Here is a 12,618-nt window from a genome sequence, read left to right on the forward strand (position 1 = left end):
CATGCTTGACTAATCTTCTGGAATTTTTATTGAGGATGTGACAAGTAAAATGGTTGAAGGGGAGCCAGTGGATGTGGTGTGTCTGGAGTTTCAGAAAGCCTTTGATAAGGTCACACACGGGAGATTGGTGAGCAAAATTAGAGCACATGGTATTGGGGGCAGAGTGTTGACATGGATAGAGAATTGGTTGGCAGACAGGAAGCAAAGAGTGGTCGTAAACGGGTCCTTTTCAAAATGGCAGGAAGTGGCGAGTGGAGTGCCGCAAGGCTCGGTGTTGAGGCCGCACCATATATTCACCATATATATTAATGCTTTGGATGAAGGAATTAGAAGTAACACTAGCAGGTTTGCAGATGACACAAAGCTGGGTGGCAGAGTGAACTGTGAAGAGGATGTTAGGAGGTTATCCTCTATGGCAGCAAAAACAAGGAGGCAAATTATGATCTCAATGGTGTCAGGTTAGGTTGGTGGAAGTGCAGCGAGACCTGGGTGTCCTTGTACTCCAGTCACTGAAAGTTGGCATGCAGTTACAGCAGCCAGTGAAGAAAGCTAATGGCAAGTTGGCCTTCATAACGAGAGGATTTCAGTATAGGAGTAAGGAGGTTCTGCAGTTGTATAGGGCCCTGGGAAAACCACACCTGGAGTATTGTGTACAGTTTTGGTTTGTGCCGTGACGTCACCGCCAATCCGAGGGAGGAGGGCGTAGTCAGAAAGAACTGCAAATGGTGGAGTAACTCAGCAGGACGGGTAGCATCTCTGGAGAAGGAATTGAAAATCCTTCTTCAGAGTGAGGTCAGGGGAGGGTTAGGGTTAGCTCGGATTGAGGGCCCTTCGGACCTTCTTGTCCGTGCTACCCCGGGCTTTGTGCAACACAATCTTGCCCTGTTCTGCACAGGATATTGCGTTTGTATGTACACTGTATGCTCTGGTGGCTGCGTGTGAACGGGCGATTTCTTCGCCTCCTATATTGTCACTATATCTGCTCCCTACACCTCCTCTGGCAGCTCACTCCACATACCCACCACCCTCTGGCAGCTCGCTCCACATACCCACCACCCTCTGGCAGCTCGCTCCACATACCCACCACCCTCTGGCAGCTCGCTCCACATACCCACCACCCTCTGGTTTTTGTTCCGTGCTATCCTGTCAGGGGAAAGAAAAAACATGATTACAATTGAGCCATCCAGTGTTCAGATACATAGGTTTGTGTATAATGTTTAATGCAAGTACATGGATAGGTGAGGTTTCGGGTCGGAACCCTTCTTCAGTGATTGTAGTTGGGGAAGGAAGCTGGAAGGGAGGTGAGGGTGGGACAAACCCTCACTTGCACCTCCTGCAACCTCATCTACTGTATCCGTTGTTCAAGATGTGGACTCTTATACATCGGCGAGACCAAACGCAGACTGGGCGATCGTTTCGCGGAACACCTTCACTCAGCCCAGCTGAACCAACCTGATCCTCTGGCTGCTGGACACTTTAATTCTGCTTCCCATTCCCACACTGACCTTTTTGTCCTCGGTATCCTCCATTGTCAGAGTGATGCTCAATGCAAATTGGAGGAACAGCATCTCATATGTTGCTTGGGCAGCTTACAGCCATGTGATATCAACACCGATTTCCCTCACTTCAGGTAGCTCTGTCATTTCCCCTCCCTCCAACCCTCCCCCACCAGCTTCTCATTTTCACCCGACAGCTTACAATGGCCTGTTTCCTTTATCATCCTTACTTTATTACATATCTTTTATTCATTATTCTTTATCTCTCCACATCACCGTCAACATCTCTCTTTTCCCTTAATCCTAACCATTCTGAAGAAGGGTCTCGACCCGAACCGTCACCCATTCCTTCTCTCCAGAGACGCTGCCTGTCCCGCTAACTTCCCCCAGCTTTTTGTGTCTATCTTTAAGTAACAGATGGATACGTTCAGTGACAGATGTACAAGCACATCGAGGTCTCGCGTTACCTCCCCTTCTCCTAATATTGGCTCGTTATCGTTCCATGAACCGAGATACGGTGTCAGGGGTTTTGGGGAGAAGGCAGGAGAATGGGATTAGGAGGGAGAGATAGATCATCCATGATTGAATGGCGGAGTAGACTTGATGGGCCAAAAGGCCTAATTCTGCTCCTGTCACTTATGACCTTATACAGGGAGAAACCTTGTCTCCGCGCTGGAATCACACATGTCCAGCACTCATCGTAATTCCCTTTATCCCGTGTCCGTTCACTGCGGACGGATCAATTGTAATCGTGTGTCGCCTTTCTGCTGACTGGTTAGCATGTAACAAAAATGCTTCTCACTGCACCTCGGTGCACGTGACAATAAACTAAACCCAACCCTCCCACCGCCAGGAGGCGATACGGCCAGAGACGCTTTATTAAAAAAGACATTTATTTCATTGGAATACAACTTGGCTCCAACGGGTGAACGAGCAAAAGTCCTTGTTTACTGCCGTCGGAGTCTTGCGGCCGTCCAAGGGCGGAGAGTGAGATGTTTGGAGATGAGGGGGAACGGCTGGGGGACGGAAGCGGTGCCTGTGGATTAATCCTGACGCCTTTCGCCAGCGAGAACAATACAGAGGAATGAAGAAGAGATGGCCCTCGGAGGGGGGGGGGGGCTGTCGATGACTGGTCAGCTCGGACCTTGCATCCCATCCCAAGAATGGACATCGCATTGCCGACAGGGCCAAGTAGGACTGATATTGGGAACACTTCTCCATCCGGTTCCCACCACAGATGGCTGACCTGCTGAGGTCTACCAGCACTTTGGTGGGGAATGGACGGGCGACGTGACAGGTCGGGCCCCTTCTTTGGACTGATGGAGTCGGGGCAGAAAGCTGGAACAATGAGATGGGTTCTGGACAAAGCCTGGCAAGTGATAGATGGACACAAAATTATGGAGTAACTCAGCGGGACAGGCAGCATCTCCGGAAAGAAGGAATGGGTGACGTTTTGGGGTCGAGACTGAAGAGGGACTCGACCCGAAACGTTACCCATTCCTTGCAGCATTTTGTGTCTGCCTAAACAGCGCCTGTCCACAGTGCGTTGTCCCAGCAGGCTGGAGGAGCTGGAAAAGGCCTTGCCACAGAGCTGGCAGGTGAAGGGGCGCTTGCTGATGTGGACCCGCCGGTGCTCCAGCAGGTGGTCCAGGCGGGTGAAGGCCTTACCACAGGATGGGTAGGGGGACACTCACCGCTGTGGGTACGCCGGTGCTGCCACAGGCTGGACATGCGTGTGAAACTCTTGCCGCACGCGACGCAAACAAAGGGTCCCTCTCCGATGTGTATCCACCGGTGCTCCCGCAACCCCTGTGCACTTTAAACATTAGTGAGTTGGCACGGGAACAGGCCCTTCGGCCCGCCGAGTCTTCACCGACCAGCGATCCCCTAACACTATCCTACGCACACTGGGGCAATTTACATTTATACCAAACCAATTAACCTCCAAACCCACACGTCTTTGAAGTGTGGGAGGAAACCGGAGCACCCAGAGAAGACCCACGCAGGACATGGGGAGAACATGCAAACTCCATACAGATAGCACCTGTAGTCAGGATGGAACCCGGGTCTCTGGCGCCGTGAGGCAGCAACTCTACCTCTGCGCTACTGGGTGTTTAAGAGGCTTTTAGACAGGCACATGGATATACAGGGAATGGAGGGATATGGATCACTCTTGAATCGATTGCCGCACTGGGGAGAGCCGTTCACGAGCGTGGGCCCGCCGGTGCTGCCGCAGCCCTCGCGAGCTGTCAAACGCCTCACCACAGTACTGGCAATTGTAAGACTGGCCACTGGTGTGGACGCGCTGCTGAGACGGGGAGTGAGACGCCAAAGCAAATCGCTCACCATTCACAGGGCTGTGGATGGGACGGTCGCCGGCGTGCACCCGCTGGTGCCGGAGCAGGCTGGAGGAGCGGGTGAAGCCCTTGCCACATTGGGAGCAGATGAAGGGGCGCTCGCCGGTGTGGATGCGCTGGTGCTCCAGCAGTCTTTCGGAGCGGGTGAAGCCCTTGCCACACTGGGCACAGATGAAGGGGCGCTCACCGCTGTGCATCCGCTGGTGCTCCAGCAGTCTGCTGGTGAGGGTGAAGCCCTTGCCACACTGGGCACAGGTGTAGGGGCGCTCGCCGGTGTGAGTACGCTGGTGCTGTAGCAGGGTGTTGGAGTTGGTGTAGCCGTTGCCGCACTGGGCGCAGGTGAAGGGGCGCTCGCCGGTGTGGGTGCGCTGGTGCTCCAGCAGTCTGTGGGAGCGGGCGAAGCCCTTGCCACACTGGGTGCAGGTGAAGGGGCGCTCGTCGTTGTGGTTGCGCTGGTGCTCCAGCAGCCTGTGGGAGCTGGTGTAGCCCTTGCCGCACTGGGCGCAGGTGAAGGGGCGCTCGTCGGTGTGGGTGCGCTGGTGCTCTAGCAGTCTGCGGGAGCTGGTGTAGCCGTTGCCGCAGTCGGAGCAGGTGAAGGGGCGCTCACTACTGTGCACCCACTCATGCTCCTGCAGGCTGTTGAAACGGGTGAAGCCCTTGCCGCACTGGGCGCAAATGTAGGGGCGCTCGCCGGTGTGACTACGTTGGTGCTGTTGCAGGTTGTTGGAGCGGGAGAAGCCATTGCCGCACTGGGCGCAGGTGAAGGGGCGCTCGCCGGTGTGGGTGCGCTGGTGCTCCAACAGTCTGATGGAGCGAGAGAAGCCCTTGCCGCACTGGGCGCAGGTGAAGGGGTGCTTGCCGGTGTGGGTGCGCTGGTGGTCTCGCAGGCTGCGGGAGCTGTTATAGCCCTTGCCGCACTGGGCGCAGGTGAAGGGGTGCTCGTCGGTGTGGGTGAGCTGGTGTTCCAGCAATCTGCTGGAGAAGGCGAAGCGCTTTCCGCAGTCACTGCAGGTGTAAGGACGCTCACCACTGTGCGCCAGCCGGTGTCGGTGTAGTTCCCTTAACCGGGCAAAGCCCTTGCCACAGGATGAACAGCAAAAGTCCTTCTCGCCCGTGTGCACACACCGTCGTGTCTCCAGAAATGCACGGCTGCTGCCAGGCCTTGCCACACACGTCGCACTCATAACCCTTTTCCTTGGGCCCAGTCAAGTGGTCCTCCACCGAAGTTCAGCCCGCACATCGAGCAGATGGCCCCGTCACAGCAACGGCTCTTAAACCCTGCAGGAGGGGAACACAGAGGGTCAACAAGCTGGAAAACAGGGGTTGAGGGGTCTGGGGGTTGAAAGGGGCGTGGGGGAAGGTGAAGGGGAGGGAGGTTTGAGGGTGAGAGAGGGGGTGTGTGTGTGAGGATGTGTGACGGGGCGGAAAGGTGAAGGGGGATGTGTGAGAGGGGGGGGCCGCCACGACCTGGGGGCGCCAAGCATCCGGGCACCGCGCCGAGCCTCCCGCCCGCACGTGAGGCAGCATTTGTCGTGACATCACCCGCACGCACGGCAGCATTTGACGTCACCGCTCCGTCACGGCGAAGGGCGGCTCGACGCAGTGCCCGGATGCTCGCCGCCCCCAGGTCGTGGCGGCCCCCCCCTCTCACACATCCCCCTTCAGGGACGATTTTACAATTTTGGGAGAAGCCAATTAACCTACAAACCTGCGCATCTTTGGAGTGTGGGAAGAAAGCGGAGCACCCGGAGAAAACTCACGCAGGTCACTGGGAGAACGTATAAACTCCGTAAGGACAGCACCCGTAGTCAGGATGGAACCCAGGTCCCTGGCTCTGTGAGGCAGCAACTCTACTGCTGCGCCACCGAGCCGTGCCTTTTAAAGAGGAGATTTGACAGAATCTTGACTGGTACGGGTGTCAGCGGTTATGGGGAGAAGGCAGGAGAATGGGATTGAGAAAGATAGATCAGTCATGATTGAATGGTGGAACAAACTCGATGGGCCGAATGGCCTAGTTCTGCTGTTCTGACTTATGAACCTGTCCAAACATGTTTTAAATATTGTCACTATATCTGCTCCCTACACCTCCTCTGGCAGCTCGCTCCACATACCCACCACCCTCTGGCAGCTCGCTCCACATACCCACCACCCTCTGGCAGCTCGCTCCACATACCCACCACCCTCTGGCAGCTCGCTCCACATACCCACCACCCTCTGGCAGCTCGCTCCACATACCTACCACCCTCTGGTTTTTGTTCCGTGCTATCCTGTCAGCGGAAGAAAAAACATGATTACAATCGAACCATCCAGTGTTCAGATACATAGGTTTGTGTATAATGTTTAATGCAAGTACATGGATAGGTGAGGTTTCGGGTCGGAACCCTTCTTCAGTGATTGTAGTTGGGGAAGGAAGCTGGAAGGGAGGTGAGGGTGGGACAAACCCTCACTTGCACCTCCTGCAACCTCATCTACTGTATCCGTTGTTCAAGATGTGGACTCTTATACATCGGCGAGACCAAACGCAGACTGGGCGATCGTTTCGCGGAACACCTTCACTCAGCCCAGCTGAACCAACCTGATCCTCTGGCTGCTGGACACTTTAATTCTGCTTCCCATTCCCACACTGACCTTTTTGTCCTCGGTATCCTCCATTGTCAGAGTGATGCTCAATGCAAATTGGAGGTCAGCATTTCATATGTTGCTTGGGCAGCTTACAGCCATGTGGTATCAACACTGATTTCCCTCACTTCAGGTAGCTCTGGCATTTCCGCTCCCTCCAACCCTCCCCCACCCAAGTCACACCAGCTTCTCATTTTCACCAGACAGCTTACAATGGCCTGTTTCCTTTATCATCCTTACTTTATTGCATATCTTTCATTCATTATTCTTTATCTCTCCACATCACCGTCAACATCTCTCGTTTCCCTTAATCCTAACCATTCTGAAGAAGGGTCTCGACCCGAACCGTCACCCATTCCTTCTCTCCAGAGACGCTGCCTGTCCCGCTAACTTCCCCCAGCTTTTTGTGTCTATCTTTAAGTAACAGATGGATGCGTTCAGTGACAGATGTACAAGCACATCGAGGTCTCGCGTTACCTCCCCTTCTCCTAATATTGGCTCGTTATCGTTCCATGAACCGAGATACGGTGTCAGGGGTTTTGGGGAGAAGGCAGGAGAATGGGATTAGGAGGGAGAGATAGATCGTCCATGATTCAATGGCGGAGTAGACTTGATGGGCCAAAAGGCCTAATTCTGCTCCTGTCACTTATGACCTTATACAGGGAGAAACCTTGTCTCCGTGCTGGAATCACACATGTCTAGCACTCATCGTAATTCCCTTCATCCCGTGTCCGTACACTGAGGACGGATCAATTGTAATCATGTTACCTTTCTGCTGACTGGTTAGCATGTGACAAAAAAGTTTGTCACTGCACCTCGGTACCTCAACCCTCCCGCCGCCAGGAGGCGCTGCAGCCAGAGGACCTGAGCTGCTTACTAAAAAAAGACATTTACTTCATTGGAATACAACTTGGCTCCAACGGGTGAACGAGCAAAAGTCCTTGTTTACCGCCGTCCAAGGGCGGAGAGCGAGATGCCACCATTCGGCGATGAGGGGGAACGACTGGGGGGGCGGAAGCGGTGTCTGTGGATTAATCCTTTCGCCAGCGAGAATACAGAGGAATGACGAAGAGATCGCCCTCGGGGGGGAGCTGTCGATGACTGGGCAGCTCGGACCTTGCATCCCATCCCAAGAATGGACACCGCATTGCCGACAGGGCCACGAAGGGCTGATATTGGGAACACGTCTCCATCCGGTTCCCACCACGGATAGCTGACCTGCTGAGGTCTACCGGCACTTTGGTGGGGAATGGACGGGCGACGTGTCGGGTCGGAGCCCTTCTTTGGACTGATGGGAGTCGGGGCAGAAAGCTGGAACAAAGAGACAAAGCCTGGCAAGTGATAGATGGACACAAAATTCTGGAGTAACTCAGCGGGACAGGCAGCATCTCCGGAGAGAAGGAATGGGTGACCTTTTGGGGTGGAGACTGAAGAGGGACTCGACCCGAAACGTTACTCATTCCTTGCAGGATTTTGTGTCTACCTAAACAACGCCTGTCCACAGTGCGTTGTCCCAGCAGGCTGGAGGAGAGGGAAAAGGCCTTGCCACAGAGCGGGCAGGTGAAGGGGCGCTTGCCGAAAAGGACCCGCCGGTGCTCCAGCAGGTGGTCTTAGGTATTTAAGAGACTTTTAGACAGGCACCTGGATATACAGGGAATGGAGGGATATGGATCACTCTTGAAATGATTGCCGCACTGGGAAGAGCCATTCACCAGCGTGGGCCTCCATCGGCTGGTGCAGGTTGGAGGAGCGGGTGAAGCCCTTGCCACACTGGGCGCAGGTGAAGGGGCGCTCACCGGTGTGGGTGCACTGGTGCTCCAGCAATCTGTTGGAGCAGGTGAAGCTCTTGCCGCACTGGGCGCAGGTGAATGGGCGCTTGCCCGTGTGGGTGCGCTGGTGCTCCAGCAAGCTTTTGGTGCGGTGGGAGACCTTGCCGCACTGGGCGCAGGTGAGGGGGCTCTCATCGCTGTGGGAGCGATGGTGCTCTAGCAGGCTGCGGGAGTTGGTGTAGCCCTTGCCACACTGGGCGCAGGTGAAGGGGCGCTCGCCAGTGTGAGTGCGCTTGTGCTCCAACAGTCCGTTGGAGCGGTTGAAGCCCTTGCTGCACTGGGTGCAGGTGAACGGGCGCTCGCCGGTGTGGTGCGCTGGTGCTCCAGCAGTCTGTTGGAGAGGGTGAAGCGCTTTCCGCATTCACTGCAGGTGTGCACCTTCCGATGCAGCAACAGGTCTGGTGACGACTGGAAGCCTTTGCGCAGTCGGAGCAGGTGAAGGGCCTCTCACCGCTGTGCACCTGCCAGTACTGGTGTAGCTCCCATAACCGGGCAAAGCCCTTGCCGCAGGTGGAGCAGCAAAAGGCCTTCTCGCCTGTGTGCACCTGCCGGTGGGTCTCCAGGAATGCGGCACGGATTTGCCCGCTCCAACAGATTGCTGGAGCACCAGCGCACCCACACCGGCGAGCGCCCCTTCACCTGCGCCCAGTGTGGCAAGAGCTTCACCCGCTCCTCTGAGCTGCTGAGGCACCAGCGGGTGCACAGCGGTGAGTGCCCCTTCACCTGCGCCCAGTGTGCCAGGCCTTGCCACACACATCACACTCATAACGCTTCTCCTTGTTGGGCCCCGTCATGTGGCCCTCCACCGAAGCTCAGCCCGCACACCGAGCAGATGGCGGGGGGGGGGGCTCACCGGCACCCTGGCCGCCCTGAATGGGCGCTTCCGTCCCCGTCCCCGACTCTCCGTCCACAGCAACGGTTCCTAAACCCTGCAGGAGGGGAACACACAGGGTCAACAAGCTGGAAAACAGGACATTACTAACATGTGAAGATAACTAGTGCTTGAAGGAGACAGGGGGGGGGGGGGTGGAGTGGGGGTCGATGGGTCTGAGGGCGATGGGGAAGGGGCTGAGGGGGTTGAGTCGAAGGGTGAGGGGGTCGAGGGGTCTGGGGATTGAGAGGGTAGTGGGGGAAGGTGGAGGGGATGGAGGTTTGAGGGTGAGAGGGGGGGTGTGTGGGGATGAGATGTGTATGGGGATGTGTGACGGGGAAGTGGGGGGGGAGGTGGAGGGGTGAAGGGGATGTGTGAGAGGGGAGGCCGCGCCGACCTGGGCGCCAAGCATCCGGGCACCACGCCGAGCCTCCCGCCCACACGTGAGGCGCCCTGCACCGTGACGTCACCCGCACGCACGGCGCCATTTGACGTCACCTAGCGTCACAGCGCAGGGCGGCTCGACGTGGTGCCCGGATGCTCGGCGCCCCCAGGTCGGTGCGACCCCCCCCACATGCCCCCTCAGCCCCCACCTAGCGACCTCCCCTCACTTCCACCGCCCTCATCCCACTTCCCCCTTTCCTCCTCACCCACGTCTCCCTTCCTTCCCCTCCCCTTCCTACAGAAGTCGCTGCAGAGGAAGAAAGAAAGTGCTCTCTTTTCCTTCTCTCCCGAGATGCTGCCTGACCTGCTGAGTTACTCCAGCATTTTGTGAATAAATCGATTTGTACCAGCATCTGCAGTTATTTTCTTATACTATAAGATAGAAAGTGCGTCGCGATCTCCCGCCGCCAGGGGGCGGTGCAGTCGTAGGACCAGAAGCGCAACACCGCGGCCTTCAACCGACAGGGGGCGCTAGAGCCGGAGGACCAGAGAGCACCCAGACCTCCCTCACCCCCGCGCCCTCACGCCTCGGGCTCCGGCTCTTCGGGTCGCCGGATCGTCCTCGGGAAGGAAGGAGGGGGTGGGGGATAAGAACACGGGGCCGAACGGCAACGGCGGTTCCCCACCTGAGATCCCGGCGCTGAGCGGTCTGAGGCCATGTCCCGCCTCACGTGACCGGCGACCAGGTCCCGCCCCCTCCCCCACTGACGGGCATCGCCAGCGGCCAATGGGAGCAGGTCCCGCCCCCAATGTCACAAAGTATCAAGTGCTGGTGAGACAGGCTGTGGGAGCCCCACGGCAAAGCGCTCGCCACTCACCGGGCTGGGGATGGGACGGTCGCCGGCGTGCACCTGCTGGAGCCGCTGCAGGTTGGAGGAGTGAGTGAAGCCCTTCCCGCAATGGGGAGTGAAGGGGCGCTCGCCAGTTTTGGTCTCCAAATTTGAGGAAGGATATTCTTGCTATTATCATATCATATATATACAGCCGGAAACAGGCCTTTTCGGCCCACCAAGTCCGTGCCCCAGCGACCCCCGTACATTAACACTATCCTACACCCACTAGGGACATTTTTTATTTATTTTTACATTTACCCAGCCAATTAACCTACATACCTGTACGTCTTTGGAGTGTGGGAGGAAACCGAAGATCTCGGAGAAAACCCACGGGGAGAACGTACAAACTCCTTACAGTGCAGCACCTGTAGTCAGGATCGAACCTGAGTCTCCGGCGCTGCATTCGCTGTAAAGCAGCAACTCTACCGCTGCGCCACCGTGCGGGCGTGTAGTGTAGGTTTACTAATTAGATTAATTCCCGGAATGGGGGGACTGTCATATGTTGAGAGACTGGAGCGACTAGGCTTGTATACACTGGAATTTAGAAGGATGAGAGGAGATCTTATCGAAACATATAAGATTATTAAGGGGTTGGACACGTTAGAGGCAGGAAACATGTTCCCGATGTTGGGGGAGTCCAGAGTAAGGGGTAGGCCATTTAGAACGGAGATGAGGAGAAACTTTTTCAGTCAGAGAGTTGTAAATCTGTGGAATTCTCTGCCTCAGAAGGCAGTGGAGGCCAGTTCTCTGAATGCATTCAAAAGATAGAGCTCTTAAGGATAGCAGAGTCAGGGGATATCGGGAGAAGGCAGGACGGGATACTGATTGAGAATGGCCGAATGGCCTACTCCTGCACCTATTGTCTATTGCTTCAGCAGGTTGTGGGAGCGGGTGAAGCCTTTGCCGCAGTCACTGCAGGTGGATGGCCGCTCCCCAGTGTGCAGGTGCGGGTGCACCTTCAACTGTCATCGCCTTGAAGCCATTGCCGCAGTCGGAGAAGGCGAAGGGCCGCTCATCGCTGTGTTCCCGCCGGTGCCGCTGCAGCCCAGACTACAGGGCAAACCTTTTGCCGCAGGTGGAGAAGGTGAAGGGCTTCTCGCCCGTGTGCACCCGCCGGTGGATCTCCAGCCGGCACGGGTACAGCCAGGTCTTACCACACATGTTAGACGTCACACATGGAGAGAAGGAATTGGAGACGCTTCAGACTGAGGACGAACTGTACACTGCAAGTGCCAGGAAGCGTGCGGGCAAGATCATCTCTGACCCCGCTTACCCTGCCCATACACTCTTCGAATCACATCCCTCTAGAAGGCAATTCTGGACAGTCAAAGCAGCCACAGCCAGACATAAAAATAGCTTTTTTTCCGCGAGTAGTATCTTTACTCAATAACTAGAAGTCTGTAGTCTCCTTTTGCTCTGGTTTATTTCACACACATGTTTAAACCGTAATGTTGTATTCTTAATGTTTCAATGTTTTATGCTTTGTTCTTAATTGTTTACTGTATGTTTGTGTTGTTACTTGCGAGCGGAGCACCAAGGCACATTGCTTGTATGTGTACATACTTGGCCAATAAACCTATTCATTCATTCATTCCTTTAAATAAATAAAATGCAACAGCGGCCAAATGATATTCCCAACAGCAGGATCTATCTTTGAAGTAGTGGGGAGGGATCCGACTGTTTAATTCTAAAGAATTCCAAAGAACACAGTGAGCTCAGGAGAAACTTGCTTTATTTGTTATGTAAGGCACAGATGCGTCAAGACTTTCTTTTGTAAAACAGTTTTGGGGCCAGTCGCAATTAGCTGGTACTGTGAGCCGTCGGCTGTGGGCAGCTCGGCCCACTTTTTGCATTTTCACTTGGGTGCAGTATGAATGAGAAGATGCTGGTACTGTTGATTGTCTGCTCCTCGACAGGGCCGAGGGCTGATATTAGGAACACTTCTCTGCACCTTCAACTCCGGCATCGACTTGAAGCCCTTGCTGCAGTCGGAGCAGGTGAAGGGACGCTCACCGGTATGTACCCGCCGGTGCTTCAGCAGCCTAGAGGAGTAGGTGAAACCCTTGCCACACTGGGCGCAGGTGAAGGGGCGCTGGCCGGCGTGCACCCGCTGGTGCTGCAGCAGATTGTCGGAGCGGGTGAAGCCCTTGCCGCAGTCGCTGCAGGTGT

The 12,618-nt window shown here is 55.7% G+C and overlaps 1 protein-coding gene across 3 annotated transcripts; it reads right to left on the reverse strand.

The window, feature by feature from the left end:
• Positions 1–3,043: 3,043 nt before the first annotated feature.
• On the reverse strand, positions 3,044–10,311 carry LOC144601011 (uncharacterized). 3 transcript variants are annotated; one of them, XM_078412918.1, is made up of 3 exons: positions 10,243–10,311; positions 9,025–9,230; positions 3,044–5,131 (listed from the first exon to the last, which is right to left on the reverse strand). In XM_078412918.1, exon 3 carries the CDS (start codon positions 5,035–5,037, stop codon positions 3,664–3,666), a length of 1,374 nt encoding a protein of 457 aa, XP_078269044.1. In that variant the 5' UTR covers positions 5,038–5,131; positions 9,025–9,230; positions 10,243–10,311; the 3' UTR covers positions 3,044–3,663. The 3 variants fall into 3 exon arrangements, with proteins under 3 accessions (XP_078269044.1, XP_078269043.1, XP_078269046.1); XM_078412917.1 differs by having other exon boundaries at positions 9,155–9,230; positions 10,243–10,294; XM_078412920.1 differs by lacking the exons at positions 9,025–9,230; positions 10,243–10,311 and adding an exon at positions 8,269–8,883.
• Positions 10,312–12,618: the final 2,307 nt, after the last annotated feature.

This window comes from Rhinoraja longicauda, chromosome 16 (genome assembly GCF_053455715.1).
Source record: "Rhinoraja longicauda isolate Sanriku21f chromosome 16, sRhiLon1.1, whole genome shotgun sequence".
NCBI lineage: Eukaryota > Metazoa > Chordata > Chondrichthyes > Rajiformes > Arhynchobatidae > Rhinoraja > Rhinoraja longicauda.

Excerpts from the sequence above, each read along its gene's own strand:
- LOC144601011 (XM_078412918.1), bottom strand. The coding sequence starts at position 5,037 with ATGAGTGCGACGTGTGTGGCAAGGCCTGGCAGCAGCCGTGCATTTCTG.